Here is a 24,192-nt window from a genome sequence, read left to right as displayed (position 1 = left end):
ATTTGGCTTCTACTTATCGTTACTTCCACAATTTATCTTGGACTGAGAAAGTAGATTCTAAACATTTTTGCAAATGTTTTCCTCAATGCATTTCTAATGCTATCACAGAATAAAATCAACTCTAGGCAGGCTTTATTATTTAACATATTCAGTGCTCTATGTTTTATGTTTCTCTCCCTCTCTCTCTCTCTCTCTCTCTCTCTCTCTCTCTCTCTCTCTCTCTCTCTCTCTCCCTCCCTACACACACACACACACACACACACACACACACACACACGCATCTTAGTTTACCAAACCAGAATCTATATATCTTGTCAATCAGAATACTAAGATGCTAAATGCTTGTATTTGGAAATAGCAGCTACAAAGCCTTTCGGGTAGATATGCTTTAGGCTGCAGCCTTATCTCATCATTAAGTCCAATAGCCAGAAGCCTAGATACATAAATTAAGCTTAAGCATATAAAACTTGAAAGAACAACGTATATCTTCCAAAAGACTATCCTCTAAGAATCAAAGTAGCTTCAGCAGAGGTTTCTTCGCTAATGTGAAGAAAAGTGCAGGGCATTTTTAAAAACACCTCCGTATTCTCCCTCCCTATAGACACAGGACAATTAAGTAAATAAATAATAAGCAGTTTACCGTTACATGTATTTAAAAATTGATCAAAACAGGCTACATTTACACTTTAAGAGTAGGGAAGAAAGTGTCCTCCAGTTGATTTGGACTGCATCTCCCATACCTCCAAATTGCTTAAGATAATTGAGCCTGATGGGTTTTGTAATACAGAGCCCCTTCTTGGCATCAAACAGTATATTCCTTTAAACTCAATCACCGATTTGGCCTTGAAATCTCTTATTTCATTCTATTCTTTTCAATGGGCTGAAACTGGCTTTAAGCCAAGAAATATTTTACTGCAGGTGTGTATCCGAGGTTATCTTAAGAAGAAAGTGGAGGGAAAATGGATGTTTGCTATCAGGATTATATTTTGATTTGACTGATATAAGATATCCATATTATTGACAATAATCTAACTCAAATAACAGGGAATTTCTGCGGTTTTGGCGCTGAGGAAGAGTAGTCTGACAATCATTAGTTGCTTTGTTTATCTTTCTTGTAAAAATTACATTTCCGAGGAGCTGTTATTTCTAGTAGTTTTTGAAGACTGGTTCCTTTTCTAGAAATGGTTGCTTCAGGCAATTATTACTAGATCAGAGAATTAAAATGGGAGGGAAAAGATCAGAATATTCTTTAGCCTGATGGTTTTCAATTCTTATAATCCTCACTCTATATAGCTATTCTGGGGATAAGAAATTAGAAGTCAAATATATTTGGAGGGTCCAGATTTGAAAGGATCAGTAATGTTCCCTTGGTGCTCTTCTTCTGAAAGCTTGCTAGCCTCAGTATGAGGGAGACACTGACCATTCAGCATGATTGATTCAACACAGGATAGTTGAATGAATGGAAGAACACCACATGTACTTTGACTCAGGCAGCAAATGGCCTTTGATCAGCCTTCCTTCCATTTAAATACATTTGCTATTTGTTTGGGCAGAGTGAGCCATTCTAACATTAGATCTCTCAGAATACTTGCAAATTTAGCAAGTAGTAGTTTTTTATTATTTCTGGTCATAGTATGCTAGGTATCATCCTACTTATTTTGTTCTTTGTATGATTTATGTAGGTGAGAGTTGTGCTGGTGATAAAAGCCCCCCAGGGCAAGCTTCTTCTAAAAGAGCTCGCACAGCTTACACCAGTGCCCAGCTGGTAGAACTGGAAAAGGAGTTCCACTTCAATAGATACCTTTGCAGGCCAAGAAGGGTAGAGATGGCTAACCTCCTAAATCTCACTGAAAGACAAATCAAAATATGGTTTCAGAATCGCAGGATGAAATACAAAAAGGATCAGAAGGGCAAAGGCATGATGACCTCTTCCGGAGGACAATCCCCAAGCAGAAGTCCTGTCCCTCCAGCTGCTGGAGGCTACCTGAATTCTATGCATTCCCTCGTCAACAGTGTTCCATATGAGCCCCAGTCACCGCCATCTTTCAGCAAGACCCATCCGAATACCTATAGCATCACTACATCCTATCCGGCTCCTATCAATAACTGCCCTCCTCCTCAAAAGAGGTACTCCGGAACTGCAGCAGTGACTCCTGAATACGACCCTCACTCTCTTCAAGGCAATGGTTATGGCAATCCGCATATACAGGGAAGCCCCGTCTATGTTGGGGGCAATTATGTGGATACCATGGGAAATTCAGGACCATCTATTTTTGGTCTAACTCATCTCCCTCATCCATCCTCTGCCAATATGGACTATAGTGGGGCAATGGGCAACAACCATCATCACGGACCTTGTGATCAGCACCCAACATACACAGATCTTACTTCTCACCATCCTTCTCAGGGAAGAATTCAGGAAGCACCCAAACTGACCCATCTGTAATGTAACATTGGTTATACAGTGAGTCTTAAAAGCTTCCCAAGTTTTTTTTAAAGAAATTGGGGGGGGGACCCAACTTTTAATCCCCCCCACTGCGCTACCCAATACAAACAGTTTTATTTGCTTTTGGGTTTTATTCTGATGTGTTTTCCTTTTGGTAAAATGCGTTTTCCAGTTTATGTGACGTAGCAATATTTGTTGCTTGAATTGCTCTCTAGTTTCAATAGTGGATATTTATCTTCTTGAACTCTTGCCTTGTGATCTTGCTTTGAGAGTATACATAGGCTTTATACTCTTACCTTTGACTCTTTTATCAAAACAGGGTATTATGAACAAATTTTCTATACAGACAGTTCTTAAATGTGAATTTGTTCCTACAAAATCAATCCCATCTGGGAAACATTTTTTATTTTAATTGCACTTCTTTTAGATAATAAGAAAAAGGGCGCTTGAACAGGGGCTCCTGAGCAAAATGATTAATACGTGTACGTCTTTAATCGTGTGTATGCTGGTGAACTTTCAGATTTATTTATATTTTTTGGAATAATCTAAGTGTTTAAATTTTTTATTTATCCCCATCTGTTCATATTTATATATATGAAGATATTAAAAATAAACTTCTTTACCCTGAGTATTCAGGAAATATTGACTGGCTGTATGTTCAATGGCATACAAAGAGAATATCATTTGAAAAAGGAACCAGAATTCTTTTATTTTTTAAAAATAAATAATGCAATAAAATCTGGAAAACAACACATCAAAGTAGGAAAGTAATGGAGGTCTATAGATAATCTAATTAGAAAACGGGTAAACTGGGATTTGATAACAAAGAATCATGGTTTTGTTTTCAAAAAGCACTTCTTAAAACTAACTTACTAAATAAAAGCTTTTATTCTGAGTAATAGAAATTTATGATAAATCATTTGAATGCCATCCTCCAGTCCGAATCCAAAGACAAAAGGAGCGAGTAAAAGAACATCGGGAACGATTGAGCCCCCTGAGTTTTAAATGCACAGCCAAGCTTTTAAATCCGCTTCCCAGACCTCTCTTCCTTCTGACTGGACTTTTAAAGCTGCCAAAATTTTAAGTATTTCCAGAAGGTAGGCGCTCTTCTCTGTCGCCTTAATATCGAACAAAGCCTCCTCCAGCACCATCAAGGCTGTTCGAGCAAGCGTTCCGGTGGTTCGCGTTTGACTCCAGACCCAGAGACAGATTCACCGAGTAATTTTCCTGAGTCAGCGCTTGCCTGGCGACCTCCCCAAAGAAGAGCCGCACTATACATGGCGCTTAAACTGTTCCAAGCTGGAAAAGATCCTGATTTTTGACCGTAGCTGATTGTCGGCATCTCTCTTTGCAGATTTTTTTTTTGTCCAAGGTGGTCTCAGTCTCTCGTCTTGTCCACGGCTGTTCTCTTCAAAGTGGTGGACTCTGCTCCAAGCTAGCGAGCTGGGGGAGAAACAAAGGCTGTTTCTGGAGGAGCCTCTTCCTCGAAAGAAGAAGCTCAGGTGCTTCAACATTTCTCTGGAGGCCGCAGGCTGCCCGGCTGCAGGCTGTTTTCCCCTGTTGGCTGGGGAGGCTCTCGATTTCTTCTCGCCTCCGCGCGAGGGGAAACGATCGGAGGTTGTTTTACCCGCACGCTTTGCCCCACGGGACAAAATGGACAATCGAGAAACGGTGGTGGGCAAGTCTCGTTGTTTTCCTAAAGAGAACGAAACTGAATTAAGAGTCCGTGGACTTAAAACGAGCGTGTGGGCTCATGTTTGGTATGGCATGGATTCAAAGCACATTTGTTTACAGGCATATACAATTTATCATCCCAGTAATGAAGAAACGGATTCCGCAACAATAAATCTGTTCGCGAAGCGACGTGGTCAGCTTTGAAAGAGCTAAACCTTATAGTTTCCCCCCACCAACTAGGCTGCTTCCCCTCTCTGGCTACAGGAATTGCGGAATTGTTATCATTCCCGCACATCTTGTTAATCTAATTTCCTTTCACATCCCAATCTTTCTCATTCTTTCTAGAAGGGGTTAGGGGGAGGGGGAGAATAGAAAAAATCATTTATATAATATAGGTGAATGTATAGAACCCCTCCCACTCATAAATACATACGCATACACAATTTCTAAACAAGCTTTTGATGCAGCCCTACCAGATCCTTTCTGTCCCTCAAATACATCTGTGCTAACAAACATGGAGAATCCATAGATGGAACCATTCCCCCCACCTTTATTTCCAAACATAGAAAACATGTAATTTTAACACGGGGTTTATTGCCTGTCTTGAATTTGTTTAGGAAGACCTCAGTATGTATATGTATATGTATATGTATATGGGGGATATGCCACCGTATGATCTGGTTATTTTGTTTAATCTCAATAAATTTGCCATCATATTGGTTTCCCTTTCTAAAATATTATATCGTTTTTTCACTAAATAAAATATCTCTGGTATTTTTCTTCTTTTCTCTCCTCTGTATCTGAAAAGCTTCCAGGGGCCCAGTGATTGTGCAATATAATAAATTCCTCGTTCTAATTTTGCATTCTATATTTACTGCATTTTATCTTCGCTGAACCATTTTCCTCTATACTTAACAGCTGTATGGCTGAATAGGAAATAATCAAATCTATTGAAAAAGCAAAACTATTTAAAATATAATTATTAGAGTGGAGGAATCAGTTTGAAACTTCTATCTTTTGGGAAAAGATTAAATAGAAAGGGACTGTAAGTGTTAAACCTCCGCCCCACTTTCAAAATTAATTGAAGAAAAATGCATTACATGAATTTATGGCGTTGACGGGGAGGGGGAGAAAAAGAGAGAAAACTCTGCTATGAGGACAGAAAAACTGACCCTTAAGAAGGTATATAAGACAAAGGAAGTGGGTTACCACCCCCATCCCCTTGTTCCAATCTGATTTCAAAGACATTTATTTATTCCTTCCCTTCATCCTGCATATAGTTTATCTGCACGAAGAACATGTGTGTTCTTATAGAAAATACAGAAGTAAGAAAAGAAAAAAAATGCTACTTTAAAAAAGACAACCGAGAAGAAAAGCTCTTTGTTCTGGGTAGTTTTTCTATTAGATTGCCTACTGGAAAAGAAAAGAAAACCCACAATCCAGCCTACAGAAAATAAAAACAAAAATCTTCCCAATATCCCTTCCCACACCAATTTAACTCACAAAGCCTCAGTGAACCGAATTGCCCCAGCCGCCTCCCTTGCTCGTCTTACCTCCTTTATGGGGTTCTTTTAGGTATAACATACAGAAGATGGGGCGCACACAGGCGCGCGCGCGCAGACACACACACACACACACACACACACACCAGCAACGCCTTGTTATTACCATCAATATTCCAAAAATAAATAATGAAATAAAATCCTTAGGCCTGTGGCTGTCTTCCAGGCGAGTTAAGCTGAAGTTTCTACCCTTCACTGAGAGGGTAGAGTAAGGTGGGATCCGTTTGGAAAAATATGCAGCAGCATCTCTCTTGCTTATTTACTAGAGTTTCTTCCTCCCCCTCAACAACCTTTCTTCTTTTTTGCTCAGTCACATTTCATCTAGGAAAGGGCACGAAGCTCGAAATGTGTTCTTAAGGGCCAGAAGCTGTCAAGGCATTTTGGCCGAGAAGATTGATCACGCCTAGATTTCAGCAGAGCTTTGTTTGAAGTAAAGCAAGATTTTTTTTTTTTAAAAAAAAAATCAAACCCAACAACAAATATACCCTCTTTCCTCCCCCTCTATTCTTAAACAATTTCCATCTGAATTTTATGTTGTTATTACAGTATCTCACCCCTCCCCCTCACCAGCTTTCCTTCCATATTGGAGAGGGGGGAGGTGACTGGTTCACTCAAAAACGAAAAGGCCTGCTGTTCCTTTTCCTTTTGCTTAAATGTGCTTCATCAGAAGATGAAGCAATCAGTTTATCATTTGAACCATCGTAAATAATTCTCAGCACTAACTCAAAATCTGGGACATATAGGGAGTCCTTGAAATGTGTAGGAATATTTCTCTTCTCTTCTCTCCTCTCCCTGGCATCTTTTGCTTTGGAGGAGAGGAAATACGCTTTTCTGTTCCTTGTTACTGAATCCCCCTGTTCCTTCCATTGTTTCCAGCCCCCCTCCTTTCATTTCCCGTTTTATTTGAGGCGATTGAAGAATCATTCTGTCCAAGTCTTCAGCGTTGTTGAATGAGCAAATCGAAAGAAAAGCAAACAAAAAATGGTGTCGGTCAAACAATCTTATTTCGAAAGGGGATCCGTTTTATAGTTCTTTCCTACATGATTGATAATAATTTTTAAAACTGATATTAATTTTTTTTCGCCATCAAGATTACTTCCTTACCTGACCCATTTTTATTGTGGTTAAGGGGAAACAGTGAGTCAGAGTCAGCTGATTCCAATGTCGTTTGTGTTAATACTCTGATTTGTTCTTGAAATGGACTGCATTTCTGTGAAACATACTTCTATGATTTGGTTGTTTGATGGAAATGCCTATGATTGTACTATCCAATTCTGTCCAGCCAACTCAAGATATGTACATGACACAGCTGGACTGACTTCTGTTCTTCTGCATATGGAAGCAAAGTTCCTGGAGAAAATTCTTTCCACACAATGGGTACATGCCAAAATCGGTCGCCAATTGTTCTCTGTACTGTATCGTTCATAAAAGTGGAGCCCCTCGCCCCCGCCCCCTGAGAAATGCAGAAAGATGCCAGGTCTTGAGGAGGGGTGGGAAAACCCACCTTATCCTGGTGCTTGTTTTTAATTTTAGGAAGTAATTATTTCTTTCTTTAGGACTGGTGGTGAAGGGAAGAAATACAAATAAAATGCAAATCTAAAGCAGGGCTCAACGCTTGGCAACCCAGGCAGGGTGCAACTTTCTGATGCGGTTGAGATGCGGAGCCGGCAATGTCAAAACTTTGAAGATTAATGGATTACTTTGTTAATGACTCAAGGCGTCAGATTGGAGGTGCTTAAATGATTTGTGAGGTGCGAAGCGCTTGCCTGACAGTTCCAAACAATGAGAGGGGAGGGCGCAGGACGGGAACAAGCGGGGCAGAAGCCCTACAGGGTGAGCAGAGCCGCGGAGGCTAGAGGATCAGCGGCGGCGGTAGGAACGAACGGCCAAGCGGCGACCGCAAGAGACGCAGGCACACAAACACTCTCACACAAGCACAGCCACTCACCCCAGATATTATTTCAGATTAGGAGGCAAAAGGGGAGCGAACGAGCAGCGGAGATAAGCCTCCTCCTAAAAAAAAAAGTGTAAATAATGCCTCTCCGGCCCCAATGAGGCGTTCCTTCTCGACTTTTTTGGATCAATCAAACAGACAGTGGCTTCTTTTGATTAAAGCCCAAATTGTCATTGGGCAGAGGCAATCATGTGACAGCCAATTCGGTCCAATTTCAACCTTGTCTCCATGAATTCAATAGTTTAATAGTAGCACGGTCCCCATACGGCTGTAATCAGTGAATTAGAAAAAAAACACCCCACGAGCGATCTTCTATGATTTTTTTCTCCCTTCTTTCTGTCTCCCCCTTTTTCTCTCTCTCTTTCTTTCTCGGTTCCCCCCCTCCCCTTCCTGGGCCTTGCTCCCCCCTCCCCCTCCCAGAAGCGCTAAATAAGAGGGAACTTTTTCTCCAAGGGGGCTGCGAGTTGAAGGCCATGAATTTCGAATTTGAGCGAGAGATTGGCTTTATCAATAGTCAGCCATCGCTCGCTGAGTGCCTGACATCTTTTCCCCCTGTCGGTGATACATTTCAAAGTTCATCAATCAAGAACTCGGCGCTTTCACACTCGACACTGATTCCTCCTCCTTTTGAGCAGACCATCCCCAGCCTGAAACCGGGCAGCCACCCTCGCCACAGCAGCGGCAGCCGCCCCAAGCACAGCCCCAATGGCAACAGCGGCAGCCCAGTGCCAGCCGGCGCCCTCCAGCCTCCGGAGTACCCCTGGATGAAAGAGAAAAAGGCGTCCAAGAAAACCGCCCTGCCGCCGCCTGCTTCGGCCTCCGCCCCTGGACCAGCTTGCCTGAGCCACAAAGGTCAGTTGAAAGACTTTGCTGCACCATTCCGCTTCCCAAGGCTTCCCCTCGATTTGTTTGTTCTCCCCCACCCTCCCCACTGCCTTCGCCTTCTCTGTTGGAGCGTTGCCTTCCTAACTCAGGCGCTGAACCCTGAGGAAGGAAGCCGGCGGTGGGATCCACAGGCAAAAGCATCAGAAACACCAACAACCCTCCTTCGCCCCCACCCCAAGCAAAGTTTCTTTCCCCCTAACTTGTTTAGCGTGGGATGATTTATTTGAGTTGGAGGTGACCTCCTCTTGTCTCGCTGTCCTAGAGTTGGGATCCTTGACAGTAATGAAGAGTGATAGATTACTCTTGCTCAGCTAAGCAGCTGATGCATTAATTATAATTTGTGGTATGACTAATATCAAAGTTTGCTCGGCTAGGGAAAGGTTTGGGAGATGGAGATGAAGCAGTTCTTCGCGCTTAGGGGAAAAGGGGTCCCGGAGAGCGGGCGCACAAGGGGGCAACACAATGGCTTTACTGCATTCGCGGGGCGGCCATTTTGTTGCAGTTGAGATATTTTTACGCTCTGGAGAGGAGAGCGAGAGGCAGAGATTTCCCACCACCAGCAGCACCACTCGGTTCTTTCCAGACTCGAGTGTCCTCAAAAGGACCAGCTGGGGCAAATTTCCCACCTTTCACCCTCTCTATGACATACGTCCTTTCTAACAGTGGTTGTTTTCTTCGTCAACAGAATCTCTGGAGATCTCAGAAAATGGTAATGGGGGCTCCAGGAGACTAAGAACTGCGTACACCAACACACAGCTTTTGGAGCTGGAGAAGGAATTTCATTTCAACAAGTACCTCTGTAGACCAAGGAGGGTGGAGATCGCCGCTCTCCTAGATCTGACCGAGAGGCAAGTCAAAGTCTGGTTTCAAAATAGGCGGATGAAGCACAAGAGGCAGACCCAATGCAAGGAGAATCAGAACAGCGAAGGGAAATGTAAAGGCTTGGAGGATCCCGAAAAAGTCGAAGAGGAGGAGGAAGAGGAGGAAGAGGAGGAGGAAGAGGAGAAATCTCTTTTTGAGCAAGCCCTCAACAATGTCTCTGGCTCTCTTTTGGACAGGGAAAGCTACCCTTTTCAACAGAACGCCCTGGCTCAGCCGCAGGCGCCTCCAAGCCTCCACAATGGAGGGTCCCAAACTTTTCCAGTTTCGCCTTTAACCAGCAATGAGAAAAATCTCAAACATTTTCAGCACCAATCACCCACTGTTCCCAATTGCCTCTCAACAATGGGCCAGAACTGTGCAGCTGCCCTGAACAATGGCAGTCCGGAGGCCCTGGAAGTCCCTTCTTTGCAGGACTTCAGCGTTTTCTCTGCAGATTCCTGCCTACAGCTTTCTGACGCTGCTGTCTCCCCCAGTTTGCCAGGATCCCTCGACAGTCCTGTAGATATTTCAGCCGACAGCTTTGATTTTTTCTCAGATACGCTCACCACAATTGACTTGCAGCACCTGAATTACTGAGAAAGCACAGACCTTCATGCGCCAAGGGTTATACCTTCTTTTTTTTCTTTTTGCCTCCCCCCTCCTTAATTTTTATTTTCCCTCCCCTCCCTTTGATTTCTTTCTCTTTGTCTGCTAGTATTTTCGATTACCCTGATGTTGGAGAACTACTTTGCCGTTTCCCTATGGCATTTTAGTTTTACCTAGTCACATACTAGGTGACTAGGTAAAGCATACTATTAAAGCAATATATATGGCCTGTAAAAGAAAGTGATCATATCAAATGTATCTTCACTTTCTTTTTATTTTTGTATTACATTAGGGTGCGTTGTCATAAGTATTTTTGGTAGAATAAATTCTTGTTTACTACAAGCACCTTTTTATCTCTCTCTCTCTCTCTCTTCATGTATAGCACAAGGAGTTGCCCCCTCCCCTCCTTTGGTCTGAAATAAAGCCAAGAAATTTGGTTACAGACCTCTCTTCTTTTTTTCTTGAAAAAAAAAAACATTTATTGGAAGAAAGCTGCTGAAATCTTTTACCTCTTCTCCCCCATCCCCCAAAATGGCATTGTTACAATTCTTCCCATAACTTAGAATATCTTTGATCCTTATTAAAAAAGAAAGTAAGCATTTCCTCCGTTTAATACATACCATATATTAGAATTAAAATACACAAAAATACTGCTTTAGTGCTATTAAAAACTATTAAAAACACTGTGAGTTTGTCTCTTGCACGCATATATATATGAAAGAAAAATATTCTGCAAAAGGAAAAAAGCAAGGGCTCCTTAGGCGGATTGCTGCAGTTATGCAGACAGATAAAAATGTATATTTATATTAAGTCACTGTGTTTATTCTCTTTGGTAACCATGTCTTGGAAAGAAATGTTGGTGTGGAGAAATCAAGAAAAGGTACACTTCTGGTGGATTTCAGTCCCAATGTTCCAAAGGTCCCAAGAAAAGAAATCTAAAAGAGAGAGGAAATCAGAAAAGCCATTTGATAAAAGCTAGTTATTAAACTGTTGCAAGGCATATAAATTATGGATTCAAATTTGGGTTCAAAGGACAAAAGCTCACGCTGAAGGTGGGGAAAAAGACATTCTCACCAAAGCTCAGTCTGAATGAACTTCAGGTTAACAAGTGTACATTTAAGAAGATCTTTCAGCTATTCTATTCTTCCAAAGCACATAAAAATTGAAGTGGCCGGTCTAAAAGTGCTTTTAATTGAAAGTGGTGGTGGTGGTTGTGTGTGTGTGTGTGTCCATCTTCTAGTGCAGATTAATTTAATTCATTCATACAGGTTGATGTGCGTTCTTTTGTGCCCTACATTACAAGATAGCAGCCTGTGTTAGCAGATGGGGTTTGTTTTTCTTGGTGTGTGTGCATGTATGAATAACTATCCCTTTTTTTCCTCCCCTTTTCTTGGTAAGAATGCGTATGGGTGTTTATGTAGGTACACAGGCATATGGAGAGAGGGGGAGAATGATTCAGGCTTTACAGGCTCGCATTTGCTAGTCCTTCTGCTCCGGCTGCATTTATTTTGGTGGCAGATTGTTTCCCTGTTTTGCAACCCATCTATGTGGGGTGGCGCAAAACCGCGTGGGTAATAGCTGGAAGGACTGGATGCAATTCTTCCTAAACTCATAAATCAAAGGCTTTTTGTGAATGAGAATGTCATCAAAGAGATCAATTGCAGGAACACATGCACAAATAAAAATCCTCTTACGTATTTGCTGGAGTAGGGGATCCCCGTCTAAAACCATTAAGCTTGGAAGCGGCTAGTCATAATTCATTTTTTATTGCTCTGTTAAAACAACTGCTTGGCTAAGCTTCAGGTGCGGCAGGGAATCCCCTTTCTTTCCCTTTCTCCCTCCTCCCTCCTTCGCCTAGCTAGCACGAAGATCGAAGATTGCTCTTTCGGGGCAGAACATTTTCTTTGAAAAATCGTGTTTTCGTTTTAGTTTATAGACGTTTTACTTTATAGGCAAACCAGCAGGTCTGTTAGTTTGGGGAGCCTCCAATGCAACTGACAAAGAAGCTTTCGACACAAATCAATTGCCTCCAGAGCCTAAGCAGATTTTCCCTTGGGACCAGAACTATGCCGAGACATATAGTTCTCACACACACAAAAAGGGGGACAGAGGGGAGGAAAGAAATCCTAACAGTGATTCCGGAATGTAAAGGTTTTCGGCGAAATTCTTGAGTGCCTTAGCTATCTGATAAACGCAACAAACGGCTTTGCTCCGTTCGGAATACCGAGAACAGCCTCGCCACAAAGGGGACTATGGGGACGGGGGAGAAGGATCGGGCCTTGGGAAAAGTCCCCAGAAGTGAAAGTTTTGGAGGGAACTCCCGTGTTCGAGAGTCAAATTGGAAACCCAGCAAGGGACAAGCTGCTTCTTTTCTCTAAATTCACTCCCTTCTGCATTCTGGCAAGCAAGTGCGGGGGGGGGGGCGGTAGTGTTGGCCTCAGAATGCAAAGCTTTCGGGCAAAGACAGCCTGACAAAGGGGGAAAGTTCTTTGGAACAATGGCGGAGAAATAGAGGGGAGAGGATTGAAGGGAGCAGCAGCAAGCAGAGGAAAGGAAAGGAGGGAGGGAGTGGGGGGAGAGGGAGGGAGGGAGGGAGAGAATGTCTGAAGAGAACAGATGGGTAGATAGAAATCGGGCCAAGAATAAAACTGTCCCAACAGTCATTTGGTCTAACAGAAAACAGTAAACAGATTGTTTTTATTTTCAAAGTTGATTAGCAAAGGTTGTGTTTTTCTAAGCAGGAAACATAAAATCTCTGTATATCTATTTTCTTTTTTTCAATTACCGTACAGTGTAAACAACACTGTATGCCAACTTCACTGATCTGGTTAATAACTCTATTATTATCCACTGAATGTACTTGCAATTTTTGATAATTGATCTGTGAATGTGAATTATGTAAATGGTTTGCTAAACTCTAAAATGATATTTCTCTATTCTTCTGTTCGTAAAAGAAAGAGAAATGAGTGTAGACAATAAGCTTCCAATCAAAGGGGAGATTTTTTTTAAAAAACTGGCTGCATATCAGAATTTACTTGTTTTACAAAAATGCCAGAAACCTTCTTCTAAAAACATTGTGTCTTCATATGATTTATAGCTAGATTTTAGCACAAGCTTCACATTTTGATCAACATCTCCTGGGTCCTAACTTTCATAATTATCAAAATAGGAATATTAAGTTACCCGAAGAGCTAACCTACCTTTTTAGGAAAGGATGTAGCTTTTTAGGAAAGAAAATAGCAATCTAATTAGATAATGACTAGAACGGAATCTGGTATGTGAGTAAAGTAATACCAACTCATTAACTGTTTAGAATTGGCACAATGATGAGTTGCTAATAAATGTAAGTTGTTCATAAGACTATCAGAAGTTAGAAAAGAGATATACACAAACATTAATACTTTCAGGCGGTCTCTGTCAAGCAAAAGTTCCCGGGCCTTTTTCATGCTTGTTTTATCACTTAAATTTGTCCCTTTCTATATAATATAAAATCTCTGTGTGAACTTCTTTATTCAAAAAAGAAAGAAAGAAAGAAAGAAAGAAAAGAAGAGAAAAGTCCCATCAAACCACTTAGTAAATAGCTAAGCTCTTCGGCCCAGTTCTAAACTCATAAAAAATATCGGTGACTTTAATGGCACCTTTCCAAGAAGAAACTTGTGCGGTTGGATGGGAAACAGAAGTAGAGGGCCATCATTTTGAGCATGGACTTTTTGCTTTCCTCGTTTTCTGCCACAACGAAAGATGTACCGCTTAAGTGAAAATGAATCTCAGACCCCCGTTGTCGCCTCTCAGCCCTTTCCCTTGGTCCCTTTCTTTTTAATAACTGGACATGGTCATTCAGTGTTGGTATTTCACAGAACATCCTACTCTGTCTCGTGTTTTCAAACCGAGTGTGCAGCCAATGGGGAGGGGAAAGGAGGGAAGGAAGAGGCAGGCGAGACTGCGCTTGATTGGCAGAGAGAGGCAGTCGAAAACTGGGAAAGAGATGGGTGGGGGGGAGGCCGAGTGTTTGCACAGGCGCTCTGCCTCTTCAGCTGCTGAGCTGGGCTGAACTGAAGATCGCTGCCAATGGCAGCCTTTGTAAGCGCTTCCTTTCCGCACCAAGCGGCGTCAAACATCAGCAGAAGCCCGCAGCCTAATCCCAGAGCCTTGACTTTTTAATTCAGTCACCTACTTCCCCACAGTTGCCGCCCTTCTTGGGTATTCAAAGCTCGCGTCCGCGGCAACAACAATGGCGTTGCGCCTTATTTCCATGCAAATAGCCGCGGGAGGTTGGACTAAGCGCCATTAACTCTTGCTGGCTCGCCTCAGGTTCGGACCGTCCCGAGCGAAGAGGAACGGATCCCGGTTCCCCCTCGTCCAGATAACCGCCTTCTCCCTGTAAAGCCGGGCCTTTAAGCTTCCCCAGCCCGAGTGTTCTACACCTAGGAGAAGGTGCCGGAGTAGCGGCAACCGATTTGATGGCGAGCGCCTTTACCTACCTGCAGTCTCTGTGTCCTTCAATCCACGCTGGAGCAGCCCCCTCCGGCGGCCGCTCAGTGCTTTCTGTTCTTACTGCTGTTGTTCCCGCGGCGGCTGCTCCAGGTTGAGCGCTTGGGCGCATACTGGCTCGACGGCCCAGCTCTCCAAACCCAAAACGCTGGCTGAGAAGAGTATGGGAGGGAGGGAGGCGGCGGCGGCGGCGGTGTCTGCGCGTCACCTTGATGAAGGGGCGCTCAGAATTTAAATGCCACAGCCAGGGTGATCCATCACCAGGAAGGAACAGGGCAACTTTGGCAGCCGCAGCAATCATTGGCTGCCGCCCTCACGTGGTCACCGCCTCACTGTACATTCATATCATTTTTCTTCTGGCCCCCATGGAGGAAGTGAGAAAGTTGGCACGGTCACCCAGGACTTCGAAGAGCCGGTCAATCGGTGATAGATGGACACGGCAAGGATGAATTCCTTCCTCGATTATCCGCCCATCCTCAACGGCGAGCCCACCACTTGCGCCTCCCGTGCCTATCACCGCCACCACCACCACCACCACCCCGACCATGGGATTACAACCACTTTTCAGTCGTGCGCTGTCAGCACCAACAGCTGCAACGGGGACGATCGCTTTCTGGTGGGCAGGGGAGTTCAGATAAGTCCCCATCCCCACCACCACCAGGCTGGTACCACCTACCAACATCACCCCAATTTGGGGATGTCCTTCTCGCACCCCAGTTGCGGGTCCGGCTATGGCGCGCAAAACTTCACTGCGGGAGGCTATGGCCATTATCCACTCAGTCAAGAGGCGGAAATCACCGGGGGCTACTCCCCATGCGCTCCTACTCTCTACTCGGGAAATCTCTCTTCCTCCATGGTCCAGCATCCCCAGAGTTATGGTGGGGGCACAACCAGTTCTACTCAGTACATTCATCCCTCTTTCGGAGAGGAGCAGCAGAATTTAACCCTCACTAATTTCAGCCACCCCTTGTCTCCTCTCCACTCTGCCCATCCAGAAACCTGCACGTCTCCTTCTTCGGAAGTTTCTCCACCAGCCCAGACTTTCGACTGGATGAAAGTGAAGAGAAACCCTCCTAAAACAGGTTAGTCCTCATTTTCTGGGTGGTTAAGGCACTCTTGACTTTGAATAGCTGCTGTTTTGCAGACTGGCCTGGGTGTCCTAGGTATCAGAAGGAAAGGGGTACTTGGGTCCAAAAGGCAACAGGTGGACATTACACTCTGCCATTGCGCCATGTTAAATTATTAAATGTGAGCAATCTGCTAAAGGAATGTGCCCCATATTGGTTTTGAATCAGAATCAACCTGGTTTGCCTGGCCTATCTAAATGGCTCAGGCAAGGTTTGCAGGATGATATGCAGAAGCCAAGCATGATGAAGTTATTTCCTACTGATTCAAATAGACCTTGGTTTGGAGTAAACATGCATAGAATTGGCCCAGAAAGCATCTTCCGTTACCCCTAGCCACTACTGGAGTCATGCCTTGATAAATGCCACCTTTCATTTAAGGCCTTTGAATCCATGCTTCTATGCAGCAAGATGTGCCTGTGTGACTTATGGCTACTGTTGCTTTTTTTTTCTTCAGGAAAAGCTGGAGAGTATGGTTATGTGGGTCAACCCAACACAGTTCGCACCAATTTCACCACCAAGCAGTTGACGGAACTGGAGAAAGAATTCCACTTCAACAAATATCTTACAAGAGCACGCAGAGTAGAAATAGCAGCCTCTTTGCAACTCAATGAAACCCAGGTCAAGATCTGGTTCCAGAACCGCAGGATGAAGCAGAAGAAGAGGGAGAAAGAGGGCTTGCTGCCCATCTCTCCAGCCACTCCAACCGGAAGTGAAGAGAAGGCAGAGGACTCTTCTGAAAAGTCCAGCTCATCCCCATGTACCCCCTCTCCTACTTCTTCTACCTCAGATACACTGACTACCTCAAATTGAGCTCCACAGTTATTCATTCTTCACTCCCTGGCCCCCTATGTTCAGCCCTAGAGTAGTTGATAATGTCCCAACCCTACTTTTATAAAGACTGAAGGGGGGAACCCTCCTCCATCCCATCCTTCTCTTGTCATGTTGGGTTCCAGATCAAATCTTTTCTTACTGCACCCTTCAAACAATTGACATCCCATTCTGAAACTTGTTGGAAGCAAAGCTCACTGGTTCCCCGCTCCCCGAACTTCTTCCAAATTAGTGGGCATAATCCAGGACTACTGAGTTAGGGGATAGAGAAATAATAGAAAGGGACTTTGTGGCATAATATCACTGAGATTTAACTAAAAGCTAATTTTGGCTGGGATAGGCCCCAATAGTTCAGGATCACAGTCTTATTTCGAGACTGAGGGTTTCCTTAATTCAGCATCAGGCTTTTTTCTCCTCAGTACAAGAATTTATTTAGGTGTCTCTCATCTCTAGACTACTTGTGAGAAAAATCAAAAAATGATTACCACAATGATAAATGTTGATAGACTAGAATGAAGTTGCCAAAGAACATTTATGTAGGTTCTCCTCCATGGCAGAGACAAAGAGGTTCGCAGTTCCAAAAAGAGATGCACTATTGAAAGCGTTTACATGACTTCTAAAAAGTTCATGCTTTAATTTAATGTACGTGGGTTTTTTTTCGTGTGTGTATGAGTTGTTGGTTGTAAATATTTTGTTCAAGAGATTTATCTTTTTACAGATTTTCTAGAAATGTTTAGATTGATTATAAATTTAAAACAGGGTGGTTGCGTTCTCAAAACTTGATTCGATTTTATAGCAAAAAGTTGTCATGATCAAAGATGTGTTCAACTCAATCAGATACCTCAAAAAAACAAAACAATCATAGACTAGTATTCTTCCTTCAAAATAGTTAGGTAAGAATGTTGAAATTGCACTAGATTTTTAAAAAAGGAACCTTGCTTATTAAGGTCTGCCCACTATTTTCTTTCCCAAAATCTCTATGGAATTATTCTTGACCCAAAACTTATGCAGAAAATGGAGAGACCAGGCCTGCTCCCGATTTCCCATTTATCCTTCCTTAGATTTTTCAGCTGAACTTCCGAATGTGGTAATTGGCCCAAACGAATGTATAGTTCATGTGATTTGTGTACGGAACTTTGCATGATGCACAAAGTTTTGATGTACTATGTTAACACTGAGTTTTATCAGTTGTCTTTTGTGATTGAGTGCTTCTAATATTTTCTGTACAATCATTCAAGGTTCTGAGATTCTGTTTGGGGGGGGAAGGAAGAGAATGGAATCCAGAGCAGGATTTTACGGGTCCTAGAAATCTCTGTAATAAACACAGTATACTCCTATAGCAGGCTCTTATTTGCTTTGGTTCTTTCTTAGGAAGAGAAGCCTAACCAATCAGTTCTCTCCCATGTTTGGTGCAAGCCAAATTCTTGCCATTTTAGGCTTCCAGGGCCCCAAGATTAAACCCAGCCCTATCAGTGGATACCCTAGAGAGAACTGGCTGGTCTTTTACTAGGAAAAAGGAGGGCAATGAACCAAATCTCAGTTTTTTTGGAAACACTCTGGAGGGAGCTTCCTGGGTCAAGTGCTAACCTTTTCACCCCAAACTGTATATTGACCTATGTGTAAACTAAGTTCTCTTCAAAAGCCAAAGCTGTCTTCAGCTGGTCTTGCCTGGCATCCCAAGCCACTAGTGAAGAGATTTATATTTCCTTGTCTCAGAGGACCCCAAGAAGCAAAGCTTTCCCCTCCTTTCTTTTAAATTACCAGAACAATCTTCCAGGCACAAACTTTACAGGACAAACTGGGAACAAGCAAAAAACAGCTGGCTGAAGAGCTGCTGCTCTTGCAGAGCAACTCTTCCTGGGGAGTGACATCTCAGGGGGGTCCTGTAACCTCTGCCAAATTCCCCCCCCCCCCGATCATTGGGGAAAAAACTATTTGGGGAAGATGTCAAGTGCTCTCTGGGGGAAAAAACAGGCCTTTTATTAAAAACCTGTAGAGCTGATTCACTGGAGGAACTTCCTTCCTTTCTTTGTGATTTCTGTCAGTGGTAGCGTTAAAAAGTGTGGGGTAATCATAAATGGAAAGAGTGCAAAACATCATTTTCATTTTACAGTAGCCGCTTTTGGTTTGAAAAAGTTCTGTTGCTAGAATTTAATTGGAAGAGCCTTGCAGCTTCTTAAAAAGGTTTTTAGGAGTCCTGCCCCAGAGATAAAGCAGGAGAGGTTGGAAGTCCGAAGATAAGATTTCGGCTGGGCCAAGCACCAATGGTTGTCTTTCTCCCACAATATCAGCATAAGCAAGCCTTGATATGCAGTCACTTCAGGCCTATTGCCAGGCCAGGGGAAAACCTGGGTTTGCTGAGCCCCTTTTCTCAAGGCCTTCTACCACTTTGGGCAACTTCAAAGCAGGCAAGAGACCAGAGCTCCTTTCACCTTTGGCTCTTCTATCTCTCCCCTCCCCCTCAGCTCCTCTTGGCCTCCTTGCTTGTCTTATACTTTGCCCTTTTGTTGATTAGGATAAGGCCTCAAAGCTAAACAAATGGCATTTGCCAAAAGCTTTCAAGTGGCATCTACATGCCAATGGAGAGGGTGAATGAAACCTTTCAAGGCTGAGGGTAGCAAAATTCAGGGATCATCTGATTCTTTCCAGCCTTTTCTGGAGGTAGCTAGAGGAGAGGAAGAGAAGATCAAGGGCTTGGTGTCAGCTGGTTTAAAACTGCTTTCAGCAGCTCCAGGGGTGTCCTGTGAGGGTGGGGAGGAGGGGTTGGTAAAAGGATGTTAATAGCCAGAATACTTATTGGAACAAATGCCACTTCATATAAAGTCTTCTTTGAAAACTAAAATAATTCATTTCCAGGTACACCTGAAGGCATTTTTTTCTGAGTAATCTCTGAGTATAATTTTCCAGAAAATAAGTAATAAATCTGAAATATATAACTTATAATGTAACTGACTGAAAGCCAATTAACCATAGAAGAAGAAAAAATATCTTCACCAAGAAATGGCACAGATATCTTCAAAGTTTGTTCTAGAGATTATTGATCAAAAAGTCCATCAATCAACTTGAATATCTGACATCTCTCTCTCTCTCTCTCTCTCTTAGACTAAGTAGGAAGTGTATTTTGCCTAAAACCAAACTTGTGTAATTTTTGTCAGTGGTCCTTTCAGTGTCTATTGCTGCTTACACAAATCCACACAACTGAATTCATGTAATATAGTTAATTGATGGATTAGTCTCAACCATTAATTAATCAATACTCATGAATTGATTTACACTTCTCTTCTTCTTCTCTTCTTGATGATAGAATTTGGGATAGATCCACATTCACCTTTCCATGGTATTCCAGTAAATAAATTAAAAGTAGTCCTTTAAAAAAAAAGTCTTTGCTCATCCAACCGGGATGAATTAGGTTTGGCTTTCTTTGGGTAATGTGGCTACTTAAAAGGAAAACCTGAAGCCTATTTTTAATTTTCATCCTAAAAATTGGGTTTTAGATGCTGCACAAAGATGTTTTTCTCTAGGCAATCAGATTGAAAGCAATCAATATTTACTCAGTCTGAAAAGGGTTGTTGAAAAAGCAGCAAACAACAAACTGCTTAGCTGATCACCCTGTTTAATCTCAGGTTCACCGAAAGTTCAAGCAGAAATGAATTCAGTGATGGGTCATTTTAGAATGAATCCCAGCAGTTTATCTCACTCACTGCTAAAGGCAACAATTATTTATACATAGAAAAGATACAGACGTGTGCCTCCACAGTTTTTTTTCTTCCTTCATTAATATAATAGTTTCACTGTACCTTTATTTTAATACCACCAAAAAAACCCTTCAACGAGCATCTTTCTTGCTCTTCTCTTTTGTCTTTTTCCACAGTATTCTTATTTTGGCTCAGTGAAAATACATGGCAGTTTTCAAAATGCGGGAAAGAGAAAGACGCACCACTTCTTTACATCAGAATCTTTTAAAAAGATAAACAATGTAATGCAAACTATTTTCCTGGGAATAAAAAGTCCTATTGATGTTAGTAGGATGTTGTCTTAAAGCAGTTTTATTTTTAATTTAACATTTCTACCAGGATCGGCAACCTTGTGAATATGAAATAGTTTGTTTTTCATGTTTTAGTGCTTAAAGTGCATTGGCTTGACTGGGTTCAGGACAATGTGTGTATGTGTATGCACGCACCAGCAAATTTGAGTTCTGAAGCTTAGAGGACGGGACTGTGGGATTCCACAAAAACCGAACATTTGAAGGTGCTGCACGTTGTGGCTAATTGCAACAACTCTTCAGAGGTCAGAAGTCAGCTAATCACTGCATAAATGCATTCTTAATGGGAATTTATTAGCCTCTTTCTAGTGGCAGATCACGTTTGAGGGGGACTAACTTTTATTATAGCATATTATTAGTTTCTAGAAATGATCAGATTTTAGCTTGGTGTTTTGCATTTTCTGACATTATTTGTTATCTTTATTCTAATGGTCTAGTAATACTTAAAGTCTCCAGAGAACAAACACCTATCTACAAGATAAACAGGTAAGAGACAGACAGATAAATATGTTTCTTTGCATGCTTATTTGAGAGGAGCATTCCCTGGTTTCTAAGTTTAAAAATCAGAGGCAGATCTAAGACATCTCAAACAGGTTGTTTTCAATTTATGTTACTAACCAAATATATTTGGGGTGTGTGTGACTTTGTTTACATAAATATTCATCTATAAAATAATAGATCCTTAAGAATAAAAATAAAATACAAGCAACAATAGCATAAGCAGAGAATCTGGATGTATTTTTAAAAGAACAGAATATATACATGACTAAACAGTGGTAAGCACGCCTGGGTATGTCCTACAATTAAATCAACAACAGCTCTGTAACTTTCCCCTTGTCTTCCTCCAGTCCGCCCAGCATTCCAGTGGTTTAATACTCCGCAGCTGTTTTCCTTAGTTCAAATCTCAATTTTTGAAGTCTAGGGCTGGTTTGCACCCGAATTTCTCCCAGGTCCTCTTTTCCCTGATCTCAAATGCAGGACTTCGGTGGAAAAGCTTTGGCTCCGCCGATGAAGGTTGGTTTGCCTACTGGAATCAGGGCTTCCAAGTTGCTTGCGAGGCCCATCTTTGGCTTTTTAATTCCGCCCAGCTGCTCCGTTTGCTCGGGAGCGGCCGAGGGAAAGCGAGGCGAGGCGAGGGAGTTGGGAGCAGAGCCGCTATCAGTTCTGTTGGTTATAGAGCTCTGCCTTTAGCTTCTCTTTGCCCAAATCTTTAACGCCCGGATTTAATTTAACCCAGTCTGACTACCTTGGGGCTTGTTTCCATGATGGAAAACACTGCCTGAACGACACGGACATTTTGGCAAGGCAATAACAATTAAAAAAAAAAGGTAGTAGAACCCATCGCGCTCCTTCCGCTGGAAAATATTGCAAGGGGCTCCCGTAGAAAAAAAGAAAATTGCATGGGATGTGTTCGTGCGTGTTAGAGAAAGCGGGGGGGAAAGCGGGATGAGAAAAATGGAGCGGGAGGAGACCCAAAATAGTATCTAAACGCTTGATTGGTGCGACGCCTCTAAAGAGTGCATGCCTAAAGTCTTTAACCCAGGCTGACCGCCCGACTATCCAACACTTTACTGTCACGGAACGAAATCGGTTTCTCACCTTTCTTCTTGCAACTAGCTAGCCTTTGGGGCTCAAGAGAATCAATTTCATATGGCTGGAAAGAAAAACAAGACAAGTCTATTATGTCAAGAGTTGGACTCGGAAATAATCCGGAAGACCAAATTCTGCTCCAAACTGGTGTGTTATCACAGCAATATTTATTAGATCCCAAACTATAACATTATAGCCGTAAAAATCTGGCTACTTTACAGAATTCTCCCCCTCTTCTTTATCCACGGGCGTATCTAATTTTAGGCAACGTTTCTAAGCTCTTTGCTTCCTTCTTGATTTCCAATCAAGCGAGTTTTTTCTTGCTCTCTTTATAATCCAGAACTGAGAATTTTCAAGAATACTAATTAGTCAAAATAAAATGGCGTGCTATTTTTTCTTTTTAAATGATATTGCTGCAGGAAAAAAATATGGGGATTGGTATATATAAAATCTTAGAAGCTTAAATAATGGATTCTTCTTGAGAATAAAACGGAAAAGGAAAGAAAATGGCTTAAAATATTGCTTTGGCTGTATCTGTTTTGTGGATGAGAAATAAACCAGTTGTATTGATTGTTAAATACCAACCCGAAAAAGAAGATGACAACAGAAAATACTGAGCTATTATTTTTTCCAAGTTGTCTATTGTAGATTTGTAAATTAAGTGTACTCGTTTATTTCTTAAATTAATAAAGAAATGTTTCAAAAATAACAGGCTAACATCTTCATTCTTCACCTAGCACTTGTATAGGATTAGCACGTTGTCTGACTGTTTAATCCAGTTGTACAAGCTTTCAACGCAAGTAAAATCCGTTTTTTTTTGTGGTTAGTAGACGGTAATCTGCTTAGCCCAAAAACAGGTACTTGTGTATAATCTGACATTCCAAGAGTCTTGAAGTTAATATCTTTGCTTTCCATGGGGCTAGTTATATTCTATTGAAATTGGAAATATCAACCTCCAGCATCCATGAATAGTGTGTTCTTTGTCTTTATTGATAAGACAAGAACAGCCCGACACCTATTGATATATTACTTTATAATTTTTGCAAAAGCAACATTGCTTTGATAAAGCCTTAGTTTAAAAAGAGGTACCAAGAAATATATTGAAGAACTTCCTCCCCAAATAGCTCTTTTCAAGTTAATCTTCCAAACTAATCTCATTATACAATCCCCAAACCAAGAGACTCTATGTTATGTTTGTGCTAGTACTTCAATTGGACGATCAATGCCTGATAGAAATCAATGCAAAATGCCCTTGAATTTAATAGCTGCGATTGGCAGGCAGACAGCCTCATTTCCTTGAATTCTCTTCCTACCTTTCCTTTCCTTCCTCCCTCCCTCTGCTCCTTCCACTCCCCCCTCTCTAATAGCTCGTATTCAAAAACTTTTAAATCATTGGTTTTGACAAAAACCTTATGAGCAAAACCTTCGTGCTATTCTCATTTATCAGGCACAAAAGGCTATCTAGATTAAGAGCAAGGAAAAACCATAATCCAGGTTTCCAATCCTAGATGCAGAGGTATGCCCTCTGGATAACCCCATCATTACTTCTGTAAAAAGTAAGAGACAAAGAATTGAAAAAGTGATTTCAGCATATTGCTCCCCTCCATTTCAATAGTTTGACAAGAGTCAATAGATCCCATTTGCAAGCCAGTCTCCAGAGAACCTTTTTTAAACCCCTTCTTCACCACATCTACTTTTTCTCAAAATCTCCAGGTTACATAGGTCTACATTGCAAATGTAGAGAAGGAGGAATAACATCATTCTCCTATTAATTAAAAAGAGATGGGATGAAACTATTTGGGTATGAAATTTCAGTGGCCAAATGGACTGTTATTAGTGATAGTGGTGATGGTAAAGACCCTCTGAATTCCCTATACACAGGGTACCTTACAACAAATACTAAAATTCAGAAGAAGTCACAGAATAAAAAAAATACACCAAAACAAATAATGTCTGAATGAATATGACAAACAGTTCATTCTCATGAGCCCTTCAGGGAGAGTTTGACCTTTACATTTCTGGAAGCCATCAGAGAAGAAGCCAGTAAAACTCTAGAGGAAAACTTTTCCATCATGTAATTACTATGAGATAAAAAAAGTAATGCTTCCTGGGCTCAGCACCCTTCA

General features: G+C 42.0%; 4 protein-coding genes and 1 long non-coding RNA gene across 6 annotated transcripts in view; 4 read left to right on the top strand and 1 right to left on the bottom strand.

Moving 5' to 3' along the window:
- Positions 1-4,971, top strand: part of HOXA3 (homeobox A3) — a 51,337-nt gene extending 46,366 nt beyond the window's left edge. For both annotated transcript variants that reach the window (XM_087712804.1, XM_087712803.1), the window contains exon 3: positions 1,683-4,971. In XM_087712804.1, the coding sequence (XP_087568930.1) occupies positions 1,683-2,446 (764 nt within the window). In that variant the 3' untranslated portion in view covers positions 2,447-4,971. The remainder of the gene's footprint in view (positions 1-1,682) is intronic.
- SKAP2 (src kinase associated phosphoprotein 2) overlaps positions 1-24,192 on the top strand; it is a 241,129-nt gene that overhangs the window by 13,962 nt on the left and 202,975 nt on the right. The gene's annotated exons all lie outside the window — the stretch shown is intronic.
- On the top strand, positions 8,075-10,602 carry HOXA2 (homeobox A2). Its single transcript, XM_087711837.1, has 2 exons — positions 8,075-8,488; positions 9,207-10,602. The coding sequence occupies exons 1-2, from the start codon at positions 8,110-8,112 to the stop codon at positions 9,977-9,979; spliced, it is 1,152 nt and encodes a 383-aa protein (XP_087567963.1). The 5' UTR covers positions 8,075-8,109; the 3' UTR covers positions 9,980-10,602.
- LOC106550063 (uncharacterized) lies at positions 10,584-14,733 on the bottom strand. Its single transcript, XR_001313631.2, has 2 exons — positions 14,470-14,733; positions 10,584-10,923 (listed from the first exon to the last, which is right to left on the bottom strand). It is a non-coding gene; the product is annotated as an uncharacterized LOC106550063 (long non-coding RNA).
- HOXA1 (homeobox A1) lies at positions 14,910-18,112 on the top strand. The gene is made up of 2 exons (XM_014067812.2): positions 14,910-15,561; positions 16,061-18,112. Exons 1-2 carry the CDS (start codon positions 14,910-14,912, stop codon positions 16,414-16,416), a joined length of 1,008 nt encoding a protein of 335 aa, XP_013923287.2. The 3' UTR covers positions 16,417-18,112.

The sequence above is a fragment of the Thamnophis sirtalis genome, unplaced genomic scaffold, assembly GCF_051295495.1.
Source record: "Thamnophis sirtalis isolate CommonGarterSnake01/CBP01778 unplaced genomic scaffold, rThaSir2_p1.2 scaffold_4, whole genome shotgun sequence".
Classification (NCBI taxonomy): Eukaryota; Metazoa; Chordata; class Lepidosauria; order Squamata; family Natricidae; genus Thamnophis; species Thamnophis sirtalis.
The sequence above is the reverse complement of the archived record's forward strand: the minus strand, read 5'-3'. Positions and strand labels throughout refer to the sequence as shown.